Source organism: Lepidochelys kempii, chromosome 26, assembly GCF_965140285.1.
Source record: "Lepidochelys kempii isolate rLepKem1 chromosome 26, rLepKem1.hap1, whole genome shotgun sequence".
NCBI classification, from domain to species: Eukaryota; Metazoa; Chordata; order Testudines; family Cheloniidae; genus Lepidochelys; species Lepidochelys kempii.
In genome coordinates, this window is record NC_136405.1 from 15,673,183 (window position 1) to 15,697,270 (window position 24,088).

The 24,088-nt window shown below is 58.7% G+C and overlaps 1 protein-coding gene across 12 annotated transcripts in view; it reads left to right on the forward strand.

The window, feature by feature from the left end:
* PAX8 (paired box 8) overlaps positions 1–15,094 on the forward strand; it is a 41,716-nt gene extending 26,622 nt beyond the window's left edge. For 3 of the 12 annotated variants that reach the window (XM_073324909.2, XM_073324917.2, XM_073324911.2), the window contains exons 4-12: positions 625–825; positions 2,769–2,857; positions 3,609–3,734; positions 4,533–4,708; positions 5,424–5,544; positions 7,435–7,611; positions 10,976–11,077; positions 14,338–14,427; positions 14,940–15,094. In XM_073324909.2, coding sequence (XP_073181010.1) covers positions 625–825; positions 2,769–2,857; positions 3,609–3,734; positions 4,533–4,708; positions 5,424–5,544; positions 7,435–7,611; positions 10,976–11,077; positions 14,338–14,427; positions 14,940–15,010 — 1,153 coding nt within the window. In that variant the 3' untranslated portion in view covers positions 15,011–15,094. The remainder of the gene's footprint in view (positions 1–624; positions 826–2,768; positions 2,858–3,608; positions 3,735–4,532; positions 4,709–5,423; positions 5,545–7,434; positions 7,612–10,975; positions 11,078–14,337; positions 14,428–14,939) is intronic. The other 9 variants (XM_073324915.2, XM_073324913.2, XM_073324916.2 and 6 more) reach the window with 9 other exon arrangements.
* Positions 15,095–24,088: the final 8,994 nt, after the last annotated feature.

The following is a 24,088-nucleotide window of genomic DNA, read 5'->3' on the forward strand; positions in this document are numbered from 1 at the left end:
GTAGAGTAGCATGAATGGGTTCTTCACCCCAATATTCAGTACATCCCCTGCCACCGGTTAGTCTCCGAAGTGCTTGTGAGTTACCATGCAGCGTGCCCTAGGCTGGGGACAGTCCTGCCGAGCTGGGGGTGGCTTGGGAGGGACTGTATGGGGAGGGTCATTTGTTTGCAATAAGTAATTCAACCAGCCCCAGCCCAGGGTCCCAGAGTGCCACCAGACACCACTGTGGTGGGCACAGTAGGAACGGATGGCTGGAGGAAGTGGGACATGCCTGATCAGCATATATCAGCTTATATCAGCATATATCAGCTTGATATAGTTCCCCGAGGCTGGATACCCTCTGACTATTTACAAAGACCCCATCGGAGACTGGGGTGATGCCCTGTTACCTCTCCGTGCCTCAGTTTCCCCATCTGGGGCTAAAGGCACTCAGTGAGCCGGGAGGAACCAGCTGTTCATTTCACGCTGAGCGATTGCAGTACTGTGCTGAAAGACGAGCCCCGGGCTCAGTCCATAGGGAGGGAGGTATCGCAGCATAGACCCCGCAAGCGCTCATACTCCAGCAGCGCCCGCCCTCCACTTCCCTCGCTTTACCCGGTAACCCTCTTGCTTTCTCTATTGGAGTAGGTACTACGAAACTGGCAGCATCCGGCCCGGCGTGATCGGCGGCTCCAAGCCCAAGGTGGCCACCCCCAAGGTGGTGGAGAAGATTGGGGATTATAAGCGGCAGAACCCCACCATGTTTGCCTGGGAGATCCGCGACCGCCTGTTGGCCGAGGGCGTCTGTGACAACGACACCGTGCCCAGTGTCAGCTCCATTAACAGGTTGGAGGTGGCAAGGGTCCGGCCCTGGGGGATCCCCACCCATCTCCCCTAGATGTAGCCAGTCCTGTCCCCTTCCATCTCCCAGGAACCCCTCCTATCCGTCGGGGATCCCCCCACTCTCATTTAGTTGGGACCCCAGTGGACATAGTGTACTTAGATTTCCAGAAAGCCTTTGACAAGGTCCCTCACCAAAGGCTCTTATGTAAATTAAGTTGTCATGGGATAAGAGGGAAGATCCTTTCATGTATTGAGAACTGGTTAAAAGACAGGGAACAAAGGGTAGGAATAAATGGTAAATTTTCAGAATGGAGAGGGGTGTTCCCCAAGGGTCAGTCCTAGGACCAATCCTATTCAACTTCTTTATAAATGATCTGGAGAAAGGGGTAAACAGTGAGGTGGCAAAGTTTGCAGATGATACTAAACTGGTCAAGATAGTTAAGACCAAAGCAGACTGTGAAGAACTTCAAAAAGATCTCACAAACTAAGTGACTGGGTAACAAAATGGCAAATGCAATTTAATGTGGATAAATGTAAAGTAATGCACATTGGAAAAAATAACCCCAACCATACATACAATACGATGGGGGCTAATGTAGCTACAAGTAATCAGGAGAAAGATCTTGGAGTCATCATGGATAGTTCTCTGAAGAGTCCACGCAGTGTGCAGCAGCCGTCAAAAAAGCAAACGGGATGTTAGGAATCGTTAAAAAAGGGATAGAGAATAAGACGGAGAATATCTTATTGCCCTTATATAAATCCATGGAACGCCCACATCTTGAATACTGCCGACAGATGTGGTCCCCTCATCTCAAAACAGATATACTGGCATTAGAAAAGGTTCAGCTCATGAAAGCTTATGCTCAGATAAATTGGTTAGTCTCTAAGGTGCCACAAGTCCTCCTTTTCTTTTTGCGAATACAGACTAACACGGCTGCTACTCTGAAACCATTCAAAGAAGGGCAACTAAAATGATTAGGGGTTTGGAACGGGTCCCATATGAGGAGAGATTAAAGAGGCTAGAACTTTTCAGCTTGGAAAAGAGGAGACTAAGGGGGGATGTGATAGAGGTCTATAAAATCATGAGTGGTGTGGAGAAAGTGAATAAGGAAAAGTTATTTACTTGTTCCAATAATATAAGAACTAGGGGCCACCAAATGAAATGAATGGGCAGCAGGTTTAAAACAAATAAAAGGAAGTTCTTCTTCACTCAGCGCACAGTCAACCTGTGGAACTCCTTGCCTGAGGAGGTTGTGAAGGTTAGGACTATAACAGGGTTTAAAAGAGAACTGGATAAATTCATGGAGGTTAAGTCCATTAATGGCTATTAGCCAGGATGAGTAAGGAATGGTGTCCCTAGCCTCTGTTTGTCAGAGGGTGGAGATGGATGGCAGGAGAGAGATCACTTCATCATTACCTGGTAGGTTCACTCCCTCTGGGGCACCTGGTATTGGCCACTGTCGGTAGACAGGATACTGGGCTGGATGGACCTTTGGTCTGACCCAGTCTGGCCATTCTTATATTCTTATGTTCTTATGACCTCCATCCCCTCGGAAAGGCAAGGAGGTGCCCAACATGGGTCCGGTGGAGTTATTAGGCCTTGGTACCACTTAAATCCCACAAAGCCTGGACACCATTTCAGTCCTGCTCCCTTTCCCCTCTCTGTGCCTCGGTTTTCCCATCTGGAACGTGGGGCTAAAATACTTTGCGATGCCCCACAGGCAAAGTGGGACTGAAGTGGTACCTAGGACTTTGCCCAGGGATGAATCTCTCCCCAATCTGTGCTAGGAACCACTCCCCGAAGTCCAGGGGACCTGCCTCCAGCTTCCTTCTGGACAGGAGTCGGTCCAGCCAGTCTGTGCTGGAGCAGCCCCGGCTCTCACACTGGGCATGCCCACGCCCAGGGCCTGCCATTTAATTTTTCTGATACCCTTTTTCCCCATCAGAATCATCCGGACCAAAGTCCAGCAGCCATTCAACCTCCCGATGGACAACTGTGTGGCCTCCAAAGCCCTGAGCCCCGGGCACAGCCTGAGTGAGTCTCAAAACTTGAGTTTTCAACAAAATGGAATTTTTCATGAAAAGCGTCAGTTTCCTGCAGAAAAATCTAGATTTTTTTAAATAAAAAAACCCAAATGCTCCCAAACTGAAATGTTTCAATTCAGAAATGTGCCCTGGTGCCTCATGGGAGTTGTAGTTCATTGCCCCATATCACTGTTTTCCTTTATGGGCTGGGCTTCTTGGCTGGGGGCATCTCCCATGATGCACCATAGCCAGGGACTCCCAGCTGCCATGCATCTGTGGTGCACCATGGGAGATGTAGTCTCACCCCGGATCCTGGCTTATAGAGGAGAACAGGGACTCAAGGCACCCAAACTATAATTCCCAGAAGGCACTGCAGCAGCATTGCCAAATAAAACATTTTCTGTTTTTTCCTGAAATTTTTTAGTATTTGAATTTCCACCAAAAAATGGAAATTTTCTGTGGAAAATGCCCTCCATTTTTGACCACCCTGTGCCATTGCCCCAGACAGGGAAATGGGCACAGAGAAGGGACGGCTCACAGAGCCAGCTGGCGTCAGGCTTGGAGCACCCAGAGTCCCCGGTGCACCAGGCACATCTGCAAGGGATGATTCCCCTGGGTGGCCTGGGATACCCAGCCTTGCCCCTGTCCTCGGGGCGGGTGGCACGACCCAGCGCCATGGGGCGAGGTGTCCTGGCGTCGTGCCCACCCCCTCTCCTGGCGCTTGCTCCAGGACTTACTGACCCGGCGGGGGTTGTTTTCAGTCCCCAGCTCGGCTGTGACCCCCCCGGAGTCACCCCAGTCGGACTCGCTGGGCTCCACCTACTCCATCAGTGGGCTCCTGGGCATCGCCCAGGCCAGCAGCGACAACAAGAGGAAGCTGGACGACAGTGAGTGGGGGTGGGACGGTGCTGGGGGGGCTTCTCTGGGGCTGGGCTGGCAGCAGATGGGGACAGAGGAGTCCGGCGTCTTAGCCCCGGGGTGGGTGCGAACACCCCGTGAGGGCGACAGAGACCGGGCCAGGGCTGCTCCTACCAGCCCCCCCGGGGGAGGCGGCGCTGAGACTGGCGGGGCCCAGGGCAGCTCCCACGCGGCGGGTCTCAGTCTGCCATGCCCAGCCCAGGGCCCAGCAGGCAGCGATGCCCTCTGTGGTGTCATCACGCTGCTGGGTGGTGCCCGGGCATCCCTGGGGCAGCTGGGCCAGGCCTGGAGGAGCTATGGGCTGGCTGGGGGGCAGGGGGCCAGTCGGGGATCGGGCCGTGCCTGTGGCTGGGGGGCCAGTCGGGGATTGGGCCGTGCCTGTGGCTGGTTGGGGGGGGGCGTGGTCAGGGATCGGACGTGCCCATGGCTGGTTGTGGGGGGTCCAATCGGGGATCGGACGTGCCCATGGCTGGTTGGGGGGGGGCAGTCGGGGATCAGGCCATGCCCATGGCTGGGGGGCCAGTCAGGGATTGGGCCGTGCCCGTGGCTGGGGGGCCAGTCGGGGATCGGGCCGGGCCCGTGGCTGGTTGTGGGGGGGCCGGTCGGGGATCAGGCCATGCATGGCTGGGGGGCCAGTCGGGGATCGGGCCGGGCCCGTGGCTGGTTGTGGGGGGCCGGTCGGGGATCAGGCCATGCCCGTGGCTGCTTGTGGGATCAGGTCATGCCCGCCCCTTGGAGCGGGGTCTCATGGCTGCTCTGCCCGGCAGGCGACCCGGAAAGCTGCCGGCTCAGGATGGACACCCAGAGCGGCCCCCGTGCTGCCCGCAAGCAGCTGCGCTCCGAGGCCTTCGGCCAGCCCCCCCTGGAGCCACTGGAGTGCCCCTTCGAGCGGCAGCACTTCCCCGAGGCCTACGCCTCCCCCAGCCATGCCAAGGGCGAGCAGGTCCGGGTCATGCCCATCGCTCTGGGGGATGAGCAGTATTGGGAGGTCCCAGCGGGGGGGGGGAGCAGTATTGGGAGTCCCAGCGGGGGGGGGAGCAGTATTGGGGGCTTTCCCAGTGGGGGGATGAGCAGTATTGGGAGGTCCCAGCGGGGGGGGAGCAGTATTGGGGGCTTTCCCAGTGGGGGGATGAGCAGTATTGGGGGTCCCAGCGGGGGGGGGGAGCAGTATTGGGGGTCCCAGTGGGGGGGGAGCAGTATTGGGAGGGTCCCAGCGGGGAGGGGGTGTTGAGCAGTATTACGGGGTTTGTACTGGGGGTTCTAGTGGGGGGGAGCAGTACTGGAGGGTTCCAGCGGGGGTGTGTGATCAGTATGGGGGGCCCTCTGGGGTGAGCGGTACTGGGGGCCCCAGGGTGGGTGAGTGGTATTGGGGAGGGTCCTCGCAGGAGGTGAGTAGTACTGGGAGGTCCCAGTGGTGGGTGAGCAGCATTGGGGGGGTTCCCAGTGGGGGGGCTGAACAGTACTGGGGGTCCCAGCTGGGGGGGTGAGAAGTATTGGAGGTTCTCAGGGGGGCTGAGCAGTACTGGAGGTCCCAGCTGGGGGGGGATGACCAGTACTGGGGGCTCCCCTGGGGGGTGAGCAGTATGAGGGTCTTAGGAGGACTCGGGGGGCTGAAACTTACTAGGGGTCACTGACCTTTCTGTTGCCCCCTCGCCCAGGGTCTCTACCCACTGCCCCTGCTGAGCAGTGCACTGGATGACGGCAAAGCCGCACTGACCCCCTCCAACACGCCACTCGGCCGCGGCCTGGCCGCCCCCCAGCCATACGCGACCGTGACAGGTAAGGGCTGCCCCTCGAGGCTTGCCCCCCACAGCCGGGGGAGTCAAGGGCAGGCTGGGGCTGGCGTGGGTGTGAAGAGATGTCAGGGCCAGGGGCTACAGGACCAGCACCCACCGGGACCCTGCTGCCTGGGGGACCCTGCGGGAGGTGCTCGCAACTGCCCCCGCCCTGCATCCCCCAGGGAAATGAACCTCTGGGGAAGGCAAATAGGGAGATGGAATTTCTGTTGGGACCTTACTCCTACCCCGGACAGCACAGCCCTGCCCCCACCGCGCACACACAGTGACCCCCACTGCACAGCCCTGCCCCCACTGCACAGCTCTGCCCCCACTGCACACACACAGTGACCCCCACTGCACAGCCCTGCCCCACTGCACAGCCCTGCCCCCACTGCACATACACAGTGACCCCCACTGCACAGCCCTGCCCCACTGCACAGCCCTGCCCCCACTGCACATACACAGTGACCCCCACTGCACAGCCCTGCCCCACTGCACACACACAGTGACCCCCACTGCACAGCCCTGCCCCACTGCACAGCCCTGCCCCCACCACGCACACACAGTGACCCCCACTGCACACACACAGTGACCCCCACTGCACAGCCCTGCCCCACTGCACAGCCCTGCCCCACTGCACACACACAGTGACCCCCAATCCACAGCCCTGCCCCACTGCACAGCCCTGCCCCACTGCACACACACAGTGACCCCCACTGCACACACACAGTGACCCCCACTGCACAGCCCTGCCCCACTGCACAGCCCTGCCCCCACTGCACATACACAGTGACCCCCACTGCACAGCCCTGCCCCATTGCACACACACAGTGACCCCCAATCCACAGCCCTGCCCCACTGCACAGCCCTGCCCCCACTGCACATACACAGTGACCCCCACTGCACAGCCCTGCCCGCACCGCACACACACAGTGACCCCCAATCCACAGCCCTGCCCCACTGCACAGCTCTGCCCCCACTGCACATACACAGTGACCCCCACTGCACAGCCCTGCCCCACTGCACACACACAGTGACCCACTGCACAGCCCTGCCCCCACTGCACATACACAGTGACCCCCACTGCACAGCCCTGCCCCACTGCACACACACAGTGACCCCCAATCCACAGCCCTGCCCCACTGCACAGCCCTGCCCCCACCGCAAACACACAGTGACCCCCAATCCACAGCCCTGCCCCACTGCACATACACAGTGACCCACTGCACAGCCCTGCCCCCACCGCAAACACACAGTGACCCACTGCACAGCCCTGCCCGCACCACACACACACAGTGACCCCCAATCCACAGCCCTGCCCCACTGCACAGCCCTGCCCCCACTGCAAACACACAGTGACCCCCACTGCACAGCCCTGCCCCACTGCACACACACAGTGACTCCCATTGCACAGTCCTGCCTGCACCGCACACACACACTGACCCCCCAATCCACAGCTCTGCCCCACTGCACAGCCCTGCCCCACCGCACACACACAGTGACCCCCACTGCACAGCCCTGCCCCCCACTGCATGGCACTATGCACCCGCCCGCCACGACATTGCACTGACGCCCCCTCCTGCCCCACCCTGGTACAGCCTCACCAGCGCCAGTACATGGCCCTGCCCCTCCCACTGCACAGCACTGCCATCCCAACTTCCCCTTCGCCTCCCCTCCCTTTAGCCAGCCTTCTGCTGCCCAGCCCCTCCTCCTCTGCTCCGCCAGTGGGCCGGGGTGGGGTGGGGAGTGTGGGGAAGGGCAGGGGATCCAGTGCCCCCTTTGTGATCCCACACCCTGGCTCCAGATCCCCGGCACCGGCCCTGTGATCATTTCAGCCCATTTTCATTTCATCTCCTGTCTCTTTTTTTTTTCACCATCCCCCTCCCCCCAGACCCTCACTCCCCTTTCCTTGTAAAGCAGGAAACCCCCGGGGCCTCCAGCCCGAGCGCCACCCCTTCCTCTTTATCTAGCACCGCCTTTTCGGACCTGCAGCCCGGGCCACCCTTCAGCGCCTTCCCCCACTGCTCCGCCATCTACGGCCACTTTCCTGGCCAGGGCCTCGTCCCAGGTATGGCTGTGGTGCAGCAGGGGCTGTTGGCAGCGGCTGGCATCTAGCAATGCAGGGGCAATCCCTGGGGTTCTAGGCTGACAGCCCTTCCTCTGACCTGAGCTGCAAGACTCACTCGAGAGCCCAGCTGGCAAATCAGGTTCTGGACCCCCTCTCCAGACCCCAGTTTATAGGAGGACATTTCCTTCCAGCAGCTGGTTAGAGATTTGGGTTCCAGGCTCCTCCTGGCAGCTGTCTGTGGGCATGGGTTCTAGACTCACTTGTGGGTCAAGTGGGAGTTTGGGTCTGTGGACTCCCCTCGGAGAAGGCAGCTCAAGTGTGGGTTCTGGAGTGTTTTAGACCTGGGCAGAATTTATGCGAAGCCAGGTTCTAGCCTCCCTCCAGAACCCAGCAGGCCAGTGTGTTCTGGGTTCCCTCGAGAGCCCAGGCAGGGGCAGGTTCTGGAGTCTGGCTCGCGCTGGGGTCTGGACCCAGGGACAACTGGGATCTGGGCTCCCTGCTGGAGCTGGGCAGCAGTTCTGGACCGTGCCCCGCACAGAACCATTGAGCTTCTACTTTAGCCCAGCCCACTGGTGTCCTGTTCATAGTCCAGGAACCCCTTAGCCGCAGGATCTGCACATGGGCGGGTCCTTCCCCCCTCCACCTTGGCTTGAGACCAAAGGTGCATTTCCCGTCCCCGCCCTCCTCAATTGTCCTTTTGTTGGGCTGAGGGCTCTGGCTGGGGGCCAGATGGGCTGGAGTTCAAACACTGCTGCCGTGCCCTCCCCAGCCAGACCCGGGGGGAGCCCTGCCCGGGCTCTCAGATGCCTCCCCGCTCCATCTGCCCTCCCACAGCTTGCCTCCTCAGCCCCTGGCCGGCTAACAGGGCTCGCCACTCTGCTGTGTGTCCCCCGCCCCGAACTGCTCTTGGAGAATCAGGATTCTCCAGAGACAGGGATTTGAGTGGCCCAGCAGAAGGGCAGCTGCCTGGCCCCAGGGTTAGGCCCCCTCCTGGGATTAGAAGACCAGGCTCTGAGGCCTCCCAAGATTTGGGGCAGTTTGGGCCATTAGCTGGGAGCAGGGGCGGCAGCACTGGACCCACCCTCCGGCGGTTTTGTCTTGCCTGGGGCCAGTCCCAGCTGCTCCAGAGGAAGGTTCCAGGGCCCTCCCCTGCACGCCAAGTGGGCAGTGGGTAGTTCAGGAATCACCTGCTCCCAGGGGATGTTTCTCCCTGACACCATCAGGCCATGGCTGGCTCGCGCCCTGGGGCAGAAGGGGTTAGATCCCAGCTAATGGAGGTGGGCCTGTGCCCATTTATCCATCAGTGTCTCCTCTGCTTTGGAACCCTCCTGGCCCCAGTGCTCCCCAGTGGCAAGGAGTTCCACAGGCTAACTGCATTTGCCACATGCACTTTCAGGCTATGGACTGGGATTGTGATACTCCCCTTCTCCTCCCCCCACCATGGGGGCTTGGTTCTGGGGTTCTGATCCAGTCCACGGGGTGGAGGGCAGGGTCAGAGAAGGCCACTAGAGAGCAGGGGGACCTGCAGAGCTGACTCCAGCCCAGGAGGCCTCCCCCTCGGCCACAGGAGAGGAAATTGCTGGGTCTCAGCTCGGGAGGGTGGTGGGAAGGAGCTCAGGCTGCAGGCCGCCTGCCAGCTGTGCCGATACCAGAGGGAGGGGCACTACGGACAGGGGAGCACCCCAGGGATCCAGGAATTGGGGCGGGCGGAGGGTTACAGGCCTTAGCTAGCGACAGAGCTACAGACTGAGGACTGGATCCCCTGGCCCTCCCATGGCAGCTACGTCGCCATCTCAGAGCCGGCCCCCTCCTTGCGCCCACCTGCCCTGACCCCCCCCCAGAGGGTAGCAACCCTAACTGGTGGAGGCCAGGGCAGGTTGGGCACCCAAACCCTTAGGCCACCTGCACTGGCAGGTCGGGCGGCTGGTGGGGCAGGCACAGACGCAGAGAGCTCTTGAGCAACACAGCTGGGCAGGGCTGCCCAGAGCCCTCCAGGCACTCGCCTCAGCCTGGTGCTTAGGGCACAGAGCTTGGCCACAGGACACCGGGGTTCAAGGCCTGGCTCTGCCACCGACTCCCTGGGGGACCTTGGGTAAATCCCTGCCTCAGTTTCCCCAGCTGTAGAAACGGGATAATCATCCTCTGAAGTTTGTTTAGACTGTTGGCTCTAGCACCAGGTCAGTGTGGCAATGGGGCCCTGATCTTGGTCGGGGTCTAGGCAACACCTGGCCACAACAGGGCCTGATCTTGGTTGAGGCTTCCAGGTGCTACCATAATAGAAATCATGATGTAAAAATGTGGCCTTCGAGCTCCCGGCCTGGAGCATTTTGGCCGTGCTCATTAGCCCCTTGTGTCCATGCCCATCCCAGCCACCTTTCACTGCTGCTGCGGGTCACCGTGCACTCCATGTTTCCCATGCATTCTTCACCGACGCTCAGGCTGGTGGGGTCATCGCCAGAGCGCAGGGCTGGGACAGGGGGTGCAGGAAGCTCAGACAGGGATTTAGGCTCCTGCCAGTGCCAAAGTAGAAGAGGGTTAGAAAGACAAGGGACGGTTGCCCAGTATGGGAGGCGGGGGTGTAGCACTGTCCAGTTAAACCCTTAGCACCCGTCTGGCCTGGGGAACATGGTAGGTTCAGCGGGGCTTCCACCTGCTCGATGAGCTCCAGCCAGAGCTGCCTGGATCCGTAAGAGAGGGGCAAGAGGAGTGGGGAGCCGGGCCGGGGGGTCTGCCCGGAGATCAGACCAGCAGCTCCTGGGGCTGGAGAACAGCGTCAACACCCTGGACCCTAGAGACCCCTGAGGGATGGGAGTGCGGTGGCCCACAGTCACCAACAGGGATCTGGGGCTGCAGGAAATGGAGAGGAGACAGAGAGGAAGAGCTCCCCAGGGAGATCCCCAGGTCAGTAAGGTACTAGATCCCCCAGGGAGATCCCCAGGCCAGTACGGTACTAGATCTTCAGACAGATCCCACAGGTCACTAAGGTACTAGATCCCCAATACCTGGGAAATCCCCAGATCACAAAGGTATTAGATCTTCAGGCAGATCTCCCAGGTCAGTAAGGTGCTAGATCCCCAGGCAGATCCCTCAGGGAGATCCTGTAGGTGGGTAGAGCCCCAGATATAGCAACCCCCCAGATAGGTAGGGAGATCCCCAGGGAGATCCCTCCAGTAGGTAGAAGGATCACACCTGCAGATCCCTAGGCAGATCTCCAGCTAGGTAGCTGCATTCTGCCTGGCTCCCTGGCAGGCTAATCCCAGGATCAGGCCCCCAGGCCAGGATCCAGCTGGGCTGGGGGCTGCTTTCGGGGCTGCCTCCTACCTCCATGTCCCACCTTACACCTGCTATCCCTTCTCCCTTGCAGGGCGCGAGATGGTTGGTTCCACCCTGCCTGGCTACCCCCCGCACATCCCCACCGGTGGGCAGGGCAGCTATGCCTCCTCCGCCGTTGCCGGCATGGTGGCAGGTAGGGCCATGAGGAGCTCGGGGGTGCTGCAGGACCTGGGGGGCAGGAGGAGGGGGCAGCAAGCGCTGTGCCACAGGGCAGCTGCACTGGGGAAGCTCCGGGGTAGTTAGCAGGCAGCCCCTCAGGTGCCATTCAGCTCCCAACGGAAGGGCAGGCCTGCGGGTCGGGATTGAGGAGCAGAGCTGGGGGTGGGAGAGCCTGGGCTCAGGGACACAGTGTATGGGGTTATTAGAACAGGTGGGGTGATTAGAAGGCAGGACTCCTGGCTTCTGTCCCTAGCTCTGGGAGGGGAGTGGGGTCTAGTGATTAGAGCAGGGGAGCTGGGAGCCTGGACTCCTGGGTTCTTTTGCCAGATCAGTTTTGCAGCTGACCTTGTCTGTAATCGGCTGAACCAAAACTCAGGATCCACCCCTGCATCAGATCTAGCTGTGAGTTTTGGCTCTGGGGACCTGGGAAGAGTTGTGGCGGGGTTGGGGGGGCTGTCTGTGTGAGCAGAGCAGGTGGACTCCCCCCGCCCGTACCACCCTGATGCTAAGAAATGCGGTGAGGGGGACAGGCTCTGGGAACCAGCCAGACCGTAATCCCCCTGCCACACCCCACACCCACTCCCCGGTGCTGCAGCCGGCTGTTCCCTGCGAAGGGTTAATCTCTGTAGGCCATGGCCCAGGTAGCTGCACGGCTCCCCTGGGCCGGGAACATGCTGAACTGGCTTGTTGCCCGTTACCCTGGAGATGTGCTTAATGCAGCGTTGAGAATCCAGCGCTGCACCCGGGCCTCCACGGCCCCTCTCCTCGAGCGTGAAATGAGATTGGAGAGCACAGGGCGGGGGGACTCGGGACTGGGTTAGACAGTGTGTGCTGGGGGCTCCGCCAACCACCCGCAGCCCGCCTGGCCCCCGGCCTGCTGAACAAGGCAAGAAACTCGACCTTCTCGCTCGCTCGCTCGCTCGCGGCTACCTCCGTCCCCAGCTGGTGCCAACTGGGCCTGCAGGCCAGCGAAACACTGCACATAGACCGACTGGCCACAGCGTTTGGCAGGGCCAGTCAGTATGTCCATCTGCATCTATCTATCTATCCCCATCCCTCCGTCTATCTATCTGTCCTCATCCACCCCATCTATCTATCCATCCCCATCCCCCCGTCTACCTATCTATCCATCCCCATCTACCCCGTCTATCTATCTGTCCTCATCCACCCCGTCTATCTATCCATCCCCATCCCCCCGTCAACCTATCTATCCATCCCTATCCACCCCGTCTATCTATCTATCCCCATCCCTCCGTCTATCTATCTGTCCTCATCCACCCCGTCTATCCATCCCCATCCCACCGTCTATCTATCTATCTATCCATCCCCATCTACCCCGTCTATCTATCTGTCCTCATCCACCCCGTCTATCTATCCATCCCCATCCCCCCGTCAACCTATCTATCCATCCCTATCCACCCCGTCTATCTATCTATCCCCATCCCTCCGTCTATCTATCTGTCCTCATCCACCCCGTCTATCCATCCCCATCCCACCGTCTATCTATCTATCTATCCATCCCCATCCACCCCGTCTATCTATCTGTCCTCATCCACCCCGTCTATCTATCCATCCCCATCCCCCCGTCTACCTATCTATCCACCCCCATCCCCCCGTCTCTCTATCTATCCACCCCATCCCCCGTCTCTCTATCTATCCACCCCATCCCCCGTCTCTCTATCTATTCACCCCCATCCCTCCGTCTATCTATCTGTCCTCATCCACCCCGTCTATCTATCCGTCCTCATCCACCCCGTCTATCCATTCCCATCCCCCTGTCTATCTATCTATCCATCCCCATCCACCCCATCTATCTATCTGTCCTCATCCACCCCGTCTATCTATCCACCCCCATTCCCCCGTCTACCTATCTATCCATCCCTATCCACCCCGTCTATCTATCTATCCCCATCCCTCCGTCTATCTATCCGTCCTCATCCACCCCGTCTATCCGTTCCCATCCCCCTGTCTATCTATCTATCCATCCCCATCCACCCCGTCTATCTATCTGTCCTCATCCACCCCGTCTATCTATCCATCCCCATCCCCCCATCTACCGATCTATCTATCCCCATCCCCCCGTCTATCTATCTGTCCTCATCCACCCCGTCTATCCATTCCCATCCCCCTGTCTATCTATCTATCTATCCATCCCCATCCACCCCATCTATCTATCTGTCCTCATCCACCCCGTCTATCTATCCATCCCCATCCCCCCGTCTACCTATCTATCCATCCCCATCTACCCTGTCTATCTATCTGTCCTCATCCACCCCGTCTATATATCCATCCCCATCCCCCCGTCAACCTATCTATCCATCCCTATCCACCCCGTCTATCTATCTATCCCCATCCCTCCGTCTATCTATCTGTCCTCATCCACCCCGTCTATCCATCCCCATCCCACCGTCTATCTATCTATCCATCCCCATCCACCCCGTCTATCTATCTGTCCTCATCCACCCCGTCTATCTATCTATTCCCATCCCCCCATCTATCTATCTATCCATCCCCATCCCCCTGTCTATCTATCTATCTATCTATCTATCCCCATCCCTCCGTCTATCTATCTGTCCTCATCCACCCCGTCTATCCATCCCCATCCCCCCATCTATCTATCTATCTGTCCTTATCCACCCCGTCTATCTATCTGTCCTCATCCACCCCGTCTCTCTATCCGTCCCCATCCCCCCGTCTCTCTATCTCTCTATCATTGGCTCCTCACCATGGTAACTGCTCTATCAGCAGCACTCCTGGCTTAGCTGCATCCTCCCCAGTCTCCCAGGGTGCCCTGAACGTCGTGCCCTGTGCCCCGGCGCTCATGCCCACCCTCTGTCCTGGGGGGTGTGCCCTGGAATGGCCTATGAAGGGACTTTCTTGTCCTCCTGAACCCTTGGCCATGCAGGCTGCCCAACACCAGGAGCAGCTGCCCAGGGCTGTGCTGAGTCATGGTACCAGCCCTCGGTACACCACGCCCCCAGCCCGCTCTCTGGCTGGCCCCCCTGGGGACGTGGGCGCTGCCCGCTCTCTGGCTGGCCCCCCTGGGGACGTGGGCGCTGCCCGCTCTCTGGCTGGCCCCCCTGGGGACGTGGGCGCTGCCCGCTCTCTGGCTGGCCCCCCTGGGGACGTGGGCGCTGCCCACTCTCTGGCTGGCCCCCCTGGGGACGTGGGCGCTGCCCGCTCTCTGGCTGGCCCCCCTGGGGACGTGGCACTAACTCCCCTTTCTGTCCCCAGCAGGCAGTGATTACTCTGCGAACGCCTACAGCCATTCCCCCTACTCCACCTACGGTGAGGCCTGGCGCTTCCCCAATTCCAGCCTGCTGAGTGAGTGCCTGGCACGGGATGGGGATGAGGGGGCTCCACTGCATGGGGGGTGGAGGGAAGGGGTCTGCCCAGCTCGCGACTGAGATGAGGGTTCCGTCAAGCCGGGCGCTGCCCAGACTCTGCCCAAGATCAGAGCCCCATCATGCCAGGTGCCACACACACACAACGGATGGCTCCTGCTCCAGAGCTCCTAAGGTCCCACAGTGGTAGAGGCAGGACTAGAACCCAGGTCCTCAGGATCCTCTCCCAATGCCCCACCCATTGGGCCGCACGGCTTTGCTGCGGGGACACCGGCCACTGGCTGCTTCCTGCTCGTTGTAGCCAGGAGGCCTGGGAGCTGGGAGGGGGTGGGAGATGGGCTCGGGCAGTGGAACCGAGCGGGGGGCAGAGCTCCCGGTGTGGGTTAACCTGTGATGCTCAGTGTGAATGGTTAATTCTGGTGGGGCGGGGGGCGGGGGGGCAGGGGGGCAGGCTGACGCTCCCCTCTAACAAGCACTATTGGTCCTGCCCAGGTTCCCCGTATTATTACAGCTCTGCCTCGAGGGCCCCTGCACCCCCCACCGCTGCCTACGACCACCTGTAGCTGCCGTGGGAGCCACGGCACAGGACCCCGGGACGGGCCCGGTGCAGCCAGCCAAAGGCATTGTATTATTACCTGGCGAGAGAGCGGAGCCAGCCCCAACCCCCACAGGGACCAGGAGACACAGCTGCCCTTGGCACCCATAAAACAGCCTTGTGGGAACGTGGGGTGGAGGCATCTGGGTGACGTGGCTCCCCCGGGGGGGATGGGCAGGGGGCACTCGCCATGAAGATGCCCCCTTAGCACCAGTGATTTGGGGAAGAACAATGGGGTGCCCAGGATACCCAACAATGGGCAGCATTGGCCAGAGCCCCTCCCAGACAAAGGGGGCTGGACAAAGACTTTTGATCATCACATGGCCTCTAGAGACCCAGATCGGATTGAACTGTCTGTCCCCACACACCCCATCTGTCCATCCATCCCCGCGTACTCCCCCCCGTCTGTCTGTCCCCCCCCTCTACGGATCTATCCATCCCCATACACCCCCTGTCTGTCTGTCTGTCCCCATATATGTCTGTCCCTGTCACGGAGTCCCTGGGCCATGCTCTGGGACTGCTCCCTACGAAGCCAGGCAGGACTCTGGGGAAGTCTCCTCCCTGGGAGCAGCCTGTCTTCAGGACACACAGCTCACACAGCTTCCACCTTCCTGGGTCTGACCTCGGAGCATTCAGCCTCCTCTGCCCCTCCGTGTGCTTCCCACAGCGAGTCCGCCCAGGTGGGGTCCTGGGGAAGCCAGAGCGTCCTGCCCCCGAACTCCGCAGTCAGACGTGACTCTCAGCCAGCCAGTAAAACAGAAGGTTTATTAGATGACAGGAACATGGTCTAACACAGAGCTTGTAGGTGCAGAGAACAGGACTCCTTAGCCGGGTCCATTTTGGGGGGCAGTGAGCCAGACAATCCCGTCTGCCCTTCATTCCATGTCCAGCCAGCCCCAAACTGAAACTCCCTCCAGCCCCTCCTCCTCTGGGCTTTGTCCCTTTCCCAGGCCAGGAGGGCACCTGATTCCTTTGTTCTCCAACCCTTCAGCTCTCACCTTGCAGGGGGGAAGGGCCAGGTCATCAGTTGCCAGGAAACAGGGTGTTGGCTGTTCTCTGTGTCGAGACCCCTGCACACACCTGCCTTCTAGGGCTCTGCAAAGATCATACACCCTTATCCCCCCACCTAGATACTTAAGAACTGCATAGGGGAAACTGAGGCACCCCCACACTATTCAGAGGAAACATTAAGAACAGTCCCGCTTCATCACATCTCTCCCCCCTTCGAGACCGAACTGAGCGGGGTCACTTTAGCCGGTGACCTGGGGAAGTTCGAAGCCATCAATGTTCCCATGGATGCCCCAGCATCTCTCCCATTCCTTGGTGGGAGTTACACCAGTCCCTTCCAGTTTCATGCCCTCCCTTTAGGTCGGGGTTGGGTGATAGCACTCGCAGGCCGCATGTGGGAAGGTTTATGCGGCCCATGCCCTTTGGCCACCCCAAAACCCCTGGGGGTCAAACTGGGATCGGGTCTTCTCCCAGTGCTCCACTCTGGAGGCCTGCAATTCGGGCTCTCTTGGTTAAGAGCCCCCATCTTTACCTGGGCCACATACTGTTCACTTACAGAATCAGCATGGAGACATCCCTTTCTCAACAACCTTGTCTCCCCAACAAGCTGGCCAAACACAGCCACTTGGTTATAGGACTATTTAACTTTCTTAACAGCTTTCACTCCATCTGAGACCTTCTCAAAACTATCCACACTGGGTCTTTCAACAGGACAGTCAGTGGATCCATTCACAACAGAAAATTTCTGGCTTTTAGGAACTGAAACTTTCTTGATTAAGTTTCAGAGGAACAGCCGTGTTAGTCTGTATTCGCAAAAAGAAAAGGAGTACTTGTGGCACCTTAGAGACTAACCAATTTATTTGAGCATGAGCTTTCGTGAGCTACAGCTCACTTCATCAGATGTTTACCGTGGAAACTGCAGCAGACTTTATATACACACAGAAATCATGAAACAATACCTCCTCCCACCCCACTGTCCTGCTGGTAATAGCTTATCTAAAGTGATCAACAGGTGGGGCATTTCCAGCACAAATCCAGGTTTTCTCACCCTCCACCCCCCCACACAAATTCACTCTCCTGCGCGCAGGAGAGTGAATTTGTGTGGGGGGGTGGAGGGTGAGAAAACCTGGATTTGTGCTGGAAATGCCCCACCTGTTGATCACTTTAGATAAGCTATTACCAGCAGGACAGTGGGGTGGGAGGAGGTATTGTTTCATGATTTCTGTGTGTATATAAAGTCTGCTGCAGTTTCCACGGTAAACATCTGATGAAGTGAGCTGTAGCTCACGAAAGCTCATGCTCAAATAAATTGGTTAGTCTCTAAGGTGCCACAAGTACTCCTTTTCTTTTTTCTTGATTAAATCACTTTCACACCCTTGATTAAATCACTTTCACACCCCCCCTTCAGTTGCAGTAAACTCCATGAGGATTCCTTTCCCGAGCGCTTTTCTATGCAACAATTCACCCCTCACAGAAATTCTGCCCTTACCCTCTTCACCTAGGGCTTGCTCTAGAGGAACACTTTCCTGAGCAACAACAGACTCTTTCTGGGTCTCCCTTACATCCAGAATTACCTCTGGCCCATCAGGCGGATTCCTACACAATCCCCTTTCAGGCAAATTTACAGACTTCCTAGATAAAAGGTTAGAAGCATTCTCCTTCCCTTTGCCACACACAAGTTCAGGAATCTTTTCCTTCTTGCTACCGGTTTCCACACCCTCAGTAGGTAACACAATCACATCACCTTCATGCTCTCCTTGTGCCCTGGTTAGGATCTCACCCTGATTAGACAGAGTTGCTACACCCTTTCCAACAACACACTAGCAACAGGCAAAATACAAGCACCAGAATTGTCTGGTCTCTGGGATTTTGCATAGACACTAACTGGATGCAACCTAGTTACAGGGCCATTCTCCCGAGCAGACACAAACTTAGGACCCTTCCCTTCCTGGACTTTAGCTGAATCCAGAGCCAACTCTGAGACAACTGCACGACCCTCAGCCATCACAGGCTGAAAGGCCCCTTCTGTCTGCTCCACAGACAAAGAAAAGCCGGACACACTTTCTCCTTTCCCAGACACCCAGCTTGGGATCTCATTTCCCTTGTCCCAGCACACAGGGCTGGTCACAGACAACTGCTTGGAGACTGGGGTGGCTCCCTCCATAGGCAAGTCAATACCCCTGAAAGACACAGACACATTTCCTTCACTGGTTTCAGAGTAACAGCCGTGTTAGTCTGTATTCGCAAAAAGAAAAGGAGGACTTGTGGCACAAGTACTCCTTTTCTATTTCCTTCCCTGTCACACTTCTCCACCCAGCTAACAGGTAAGGTCGAGGGACACTCATCTTCCACTCTCCTCGCCTTCCCACCCTGCTGACTAGACACAGCCATCAGCTCACAAGGCTGCCTAGGCTCATCCAGACTTTCCTTACCCAGCACCTTGCCACTCCCAACAGATCCCCTGCCCTGCCTGTGTCTCCCCCCGCACAGCTGGGGTCTCAGCTCCCCCCTTGCTCAGCGCTGCCCTTGCTGTCCCAGTGGGGGCAGGCAGCGAGCTCCCTGCTTTCTTCACTGCATCAGAGCCAGCCTGAGCCCCCTGAGCCCCCCTGCTCCGGTGTGCAAGGGGGCAGGGAGCATCTCTCTCTCCCACCCAGCCCCAGGGGTCTGGTTACAGGCAGGCAGGTAGCCTGAGCCTAGCAGCTCCTCCCCCCTGCCAGCCAGGTCATCTGCATTTTCACTGACCATTTCCCTCTCTGCCGATTGGTTCCCTGGAGTCAAATTCAAACCCTTGGCAGTTACAGGAGCAGGGCCTGGATCCTGTCCCAAAGAGACCCAGTCACCCCACAACAGGGTCTTGCAGCTGGTGTCCTGGAGCACCCCAACGGCCAGCCAGCCCCACCCCTCCTGGGTCTGCACAGGGATCTGGGCCATAGGCAGGGCGAGGGGCTTCGTCCCTGGGACCCTCACCCAGCTCACACAGCCCCCCAGCGTCTGGTGAGGCTGCACCACCAGGGGCCTGACAACAGTTCTCTCTGTCCCAGGATCTCACCACCCCGGGAATGTCTCCCCATTGACCATCCCCTTCCGCTCCCACTGGGTGTCCGAGGGGCCTGGCCCCAGGAAACTCCACACAGACATATAGGTTGGGGTCAGGAGTGGGAGCCCGTCTACCTCCCCACCCATCTGGCTGACGGCGTCTATGGCCTTGGGACCCAGCAAGGGAGCTAGACACCGGGGCTTTTCCACAGGGTCCCCCTGGTTCAAATCGCCAGCCTGCTCAAAGGCAGTGAGGTGGGCATCCACACACCCCCCCCGCCTTAACCAGGGGCAGCAATTTAGTCTCGAGGTTCCCTGCGGAACTGGCCCCCCGGGATCTATCCCCACTCACCCCGGGGAGGTCCCCTAGGCCTCTCAGCTCCCCACCGCCAGTTCATCCTGCTGCTGCTTCTGCAGCTCTTTCTCGGGCTCTCGCTGTCTCTCACAGTCCTCTTGCTCTCTCGGACTCAGCTCCAATCCCGTCCGTCTCCAATCCCCCGATGGGGAACCCGATCGTGAAGACCCCCGTCTGGTCGGGGACAGGAATCTTGGGGATGCCTGGCTCCCACTCCAGCTGCTCCCAGATCCTGCTATAGCCCCATCTGGGTCAGGAATCTGCTCCTTAGAGTGGTCATCCTCCTCCAGCTGCACGATTAACTCTGCTTTGGTGAACTTTCCAACGCTCAACCCTCTCTTTCTGCACAGGGTTACAATGTCCTGCTTAAGGAGACGGTGACAGGCCATCACGCCGCTCCTCCCAAGTTGTTGTGGACTCACAGGCCTGTGTGCTCTCAGCTCCCCACGGTTTCCAGGGAGAACCCCTAGTGTGCCAGCCCTTCTCGAGGTCACCTCCTCTTTGCCAGGGTCGAGCTGCAGACTCCTCCGCCCCTGAGGCTGCTCACCGCAGTCCCCAGGGGGACCCCATTACTGCACAGTCCTTCTCGCTGGTCACACACTCCAAGGGTTAACCGCCCTCCGAAACCGCTCCTCTCCGAGCCTTCAGCATGCCTGGTCCTTGTCAATCCCACTTTGTTTTACTGCTCCCCAGTCAGTTACTGCAGGAAGTGCCATCCACAGGGTGCAGTACATCCCACCGCTGCCACCAGTTATCACGGAGTCCCTGGGCGAGGCTCTGGAACTGCTCCCCATGAAGCCAGTCAGGACTCTGGGGAAGTCGCCTCTCTGTGAGCAGACTGTCTTCAGGACACACAGCTCACACAGCTTCCACCTTCCTGGGTCTGACCTCGGAGCATTCAGCATCCTCTGCCCTTCCGTGTGCTTCCCATAGCGAGTCCACCCAGGCGGGGTCCTGGGGAAGCCAGAGGGTCCTGCCCCCCAACTCCGCCGTCAGACGGGACTCTCAGCCAGCCAGTAACACAGAAGGTTTATTAGACGACAGGAACATGGTCTAACACAGAGCTTGTAGGTGCAGAGAACCGGACCCCTCCACCAGGTCCATTTTGGGGGGTAGTGAGCCAGACAACCCCGTCTGCACTTCACTCCTCGTCCCCAGCCAGCCCCAAACTGAAACTCCCTCCAGCCCCTCCTCCTCTGGGTTTTGTCCCTTTCCCAGGCCAGGAGGGCACCTGATTCCTTTGTTTTCCAACCCTTTAGCTCTCACTTTGCAGGGGGGAAGGGCCAGGCCATCAGTGGCCAGGAAACAGGGTGTCGGCCATTCTCTGTGTCCAGACCCCTGCACACACCTGCCCTCTAGGGCTCTGCAACGATCATACACCCTTATCCCACCCCCTAGATACTTAAGAACTGCCTAGGGGAAACTGAGGCACCCCCACAATATTCAGAGGAAACATTATGAACAGTCCCACTTCGTCACAGTCCCCATACACTCCTCCTCTATCTGTCTGTCTGTCCACACCCCTTGTCTGTCTATCCCCACACTCTATCTATCTATCTATCTATCTATCTATCTATCTATCTATCTATCTATCTATCTCCAACCCCCCCATCTAGCTATGTCTCTATCTGGAGCTCACTCTCCCCCACAGCCCCATGACCTGAGGACTGGCTCTGGGACCCTGCTGAGCTGCTCTGCTGTGTTTCTCACCAGCCCCTTTCCCAACACAGGCTTTATTTTCTGCTCCCCTCTTCCTGGCCGTCCAGCCGTGCTGGGCTGGTGGCAGGACCTTCGATGCCCAGCTGGGCCCCATTGGTATCCAAGCCCTGGAACACACTGTTTGTTGAGGCTTGCCCTGCTGGGCTGGTGTTTGCCAGCGGCTGGGGAGGGGCAATGCACCCAGGGGAAGCCCAGCTCCCTCCTGCCAGCCTGGCCCCTGCTCCATGGGCAGTGCCAGCTGTCCCCATGGCGCTGTAGACGGGCATTCCAGCCCCCCAGGGACCACGCACATTGCTAGGTCTCCATCCCAGCCTCACTTTGCTTGTGTATAGACTGTACATCAGCCCCCTCCCCTGGTGGGGCGCGGGGCAGCCCCCTCTAATTCTCCTCTTTCGCTCTCTCCCCTTTGGATGCTCCTGCTTTTTATTAAAGGTTCAATAAACCCGTTGTCCTGGCGTGCCAGGCATGCCAGCGTGAGCCGGCAATGGTGTGTGGTGTCCTACCTGTCCAGCCCCTGCAGGGATGGGGGAGATCTGCCCCTGCAGGGGGCTGGGGAGGGCGTGGGGCTGAGGCAGCGCACTTGGCAAGGCATGCTACGGTGCCCCCAGAGGAAGGGCAGGTGCAGGGACAGGATGGGATTCACACGCCTCCTGGCTGAACTTCAGCAGAGGAACTCCCTGCTCCAGCCGAATTCGCACTGTGGGCTCCAGCTCCTGTGTTACAGCAGTGGGGGTGCCCCCCCCCTCACGTCTGCAGCCCCGACTCATTGTGGCTGCAGCGAGAGCTGCATGACTGGCTATGTACAGCGTGTGACAGCACTTAGCCGCCAACCTGCTTTGGGCCCCATTGTGTCAGGTGCTGTACCAACCCCAGGGCCGTAAATCCCAGCCCCAAGGAACTGGCAGTCCTGCCCTGCCTCCCCCTGCTTGGCCCCTCCTGCCCCGCTTTCCACAGCACCTCCTGCTGGGAGATGCTGGGACTGGAGTAGCTGGGAGCCCCACCCCCAGCCAGTGATCAGAAACCAGGGCTTTCGACTGAGCTATGGTTGCGCGTACTCTGTGCAGGAGAAGGATCCACAGTCACCCCGGCTGTCCTAGGGACACTATGCTGTGCCCTGAGACGGCAGCAGGAAAGAGCCAGATCTGTCTCCTGCTTCAGAAACCCAGGGATTGAGACCCTGAGGTAACAGAGAATCCCCCTCCGCTGTCAGCAGGACAGGGCCAATGACGCAGAGGTGTGAAGTTCTGGGGCCATCCTGCAAAGGGCAGTGGTGTTCACGCACAGCCAGTGCAGGACAATATTAACCATTTATTGCCTGAGGACAGTGCAGGCTGCCAGGGGCACCATGGTGAGGGCCCACAACACAGGAAGTTTGCCATGGCCAGCTGCAGACGCCCATGGTCCAGGCCAGAGAGAGCTCCCGAAGGGTGACACTGAGCAGCACCAGCTGGGACCTGGGGAGCCCAAAGGAACTCCAGGGTCTGGCTGAGCCCAGCAGCCTTGACAGAGACACCTGCACCCCCCTTTGCTTCACCAGAGCCCAGCCCCGAAACCGCCACCCCTGCTGAGCTGGGACTGAGATCCCATGTACCTCGTGCTGCATCCAGCCCCTGACCTCCCACGGGCAGAGAGAGACATGGTGGCCACGGTCAGCAGCTCCCAGCAGTGAGCGAGGCAGCCGCATTGTGCGGAGGTTGGTGGAGCAGGGAGATGCCAGGGCAGTGTTTTCCCAAGTGCTCGACTCCAATGTAACATTTCGTTAGTGGTTTGATTCTGGCCTTTGACCAAACCCAGGGTTTAATGGACCCCTCCCCCACCCCCGCAAACTCCACCCCGCAGGCTTTGGGCTCCAGTCCGCCGGGTCTGGGCCAGCCCAGGGCAGTATGGAGCAGATGCTGGCCCTGCCCACAGGTCACAGCCTGTGGCCACAAGGCAAAGCCATGGTCCCAGGTGGAGCCCTCCACGATGGACGCAGATCCCCAGTTCGGGAGGAATCCCAAGAGCACACAGCTGGGGCACAGGGGGTGAAGGTTGGGGGCAGTGGGTGGGGGGAGGGGCTCACCCCACACCTCTTTGGCAGAGAGAGGCTTCGGTGTCCAGGGACCAAACAACGCTGCATCTCTGGCCAGCACCAAATGTATGCAACAATGGAAGGCGAGGAGCAGCCGCCTGGCGTGAGCAGCGGGGAACCCATCCGGGCAGCCCAGGCTCCAGGGCCTGCTGATGCTGGCAATGCGCCCAGGGACAGCCCATGAAGCACTGGGTCTGCTAAGGGCGAAGTAAAACCCGGAGGCTGCCCTCGAATTTCAAGGCTCTCTGATGTAGAGCCCCCAGGCCCTGTTCCTATTAACAAGAGGCCAAAAATATGCCACCAGGAGCGTGATTTTTTTTTTAAGTTGATGCTGTCCCTTTAAAGGTCAATTTATTGCTACAGCTGCCCTGGGTGCGCCCTGGCTGAGGTCAGGGTGCCGGGGCATCGGGTGCGGTATAAACATACACCAGCATTCAAAAATCATGTCAGACACTCAACCCTCCCCCCCGCCCCCAAAACCAACCCAGGAGATTGGCTTAAACACTCACAGGATTTTAAAACCATAATAAATGTGGGGCTGGCACCTTTTTGGGGCGACCACCAGAGTGAGAAACCCGCATCCTGCCGTGATTTGAAGTCACATGAATCTGAGGCAAATCCCAAGCGGCATGAGACAAGGGAGAAAATTGCCAGAGTTGAGGAGCCTCCACAGGGCAAGAGACAGCCCCTCCCTCCAAGCACGGATGACTGAAATAGGCAAGGCAAAGGCAAGAATATTATTCCCATTGTACACATGGGAAACTGAGGCCCCAGATAGACCAAGGTCCAGATCCTCTCAGGAATTTAGCCACCTAACAGCCATTGAAATCAGAGGAAGTTTGGCTGGGCCAGGATCC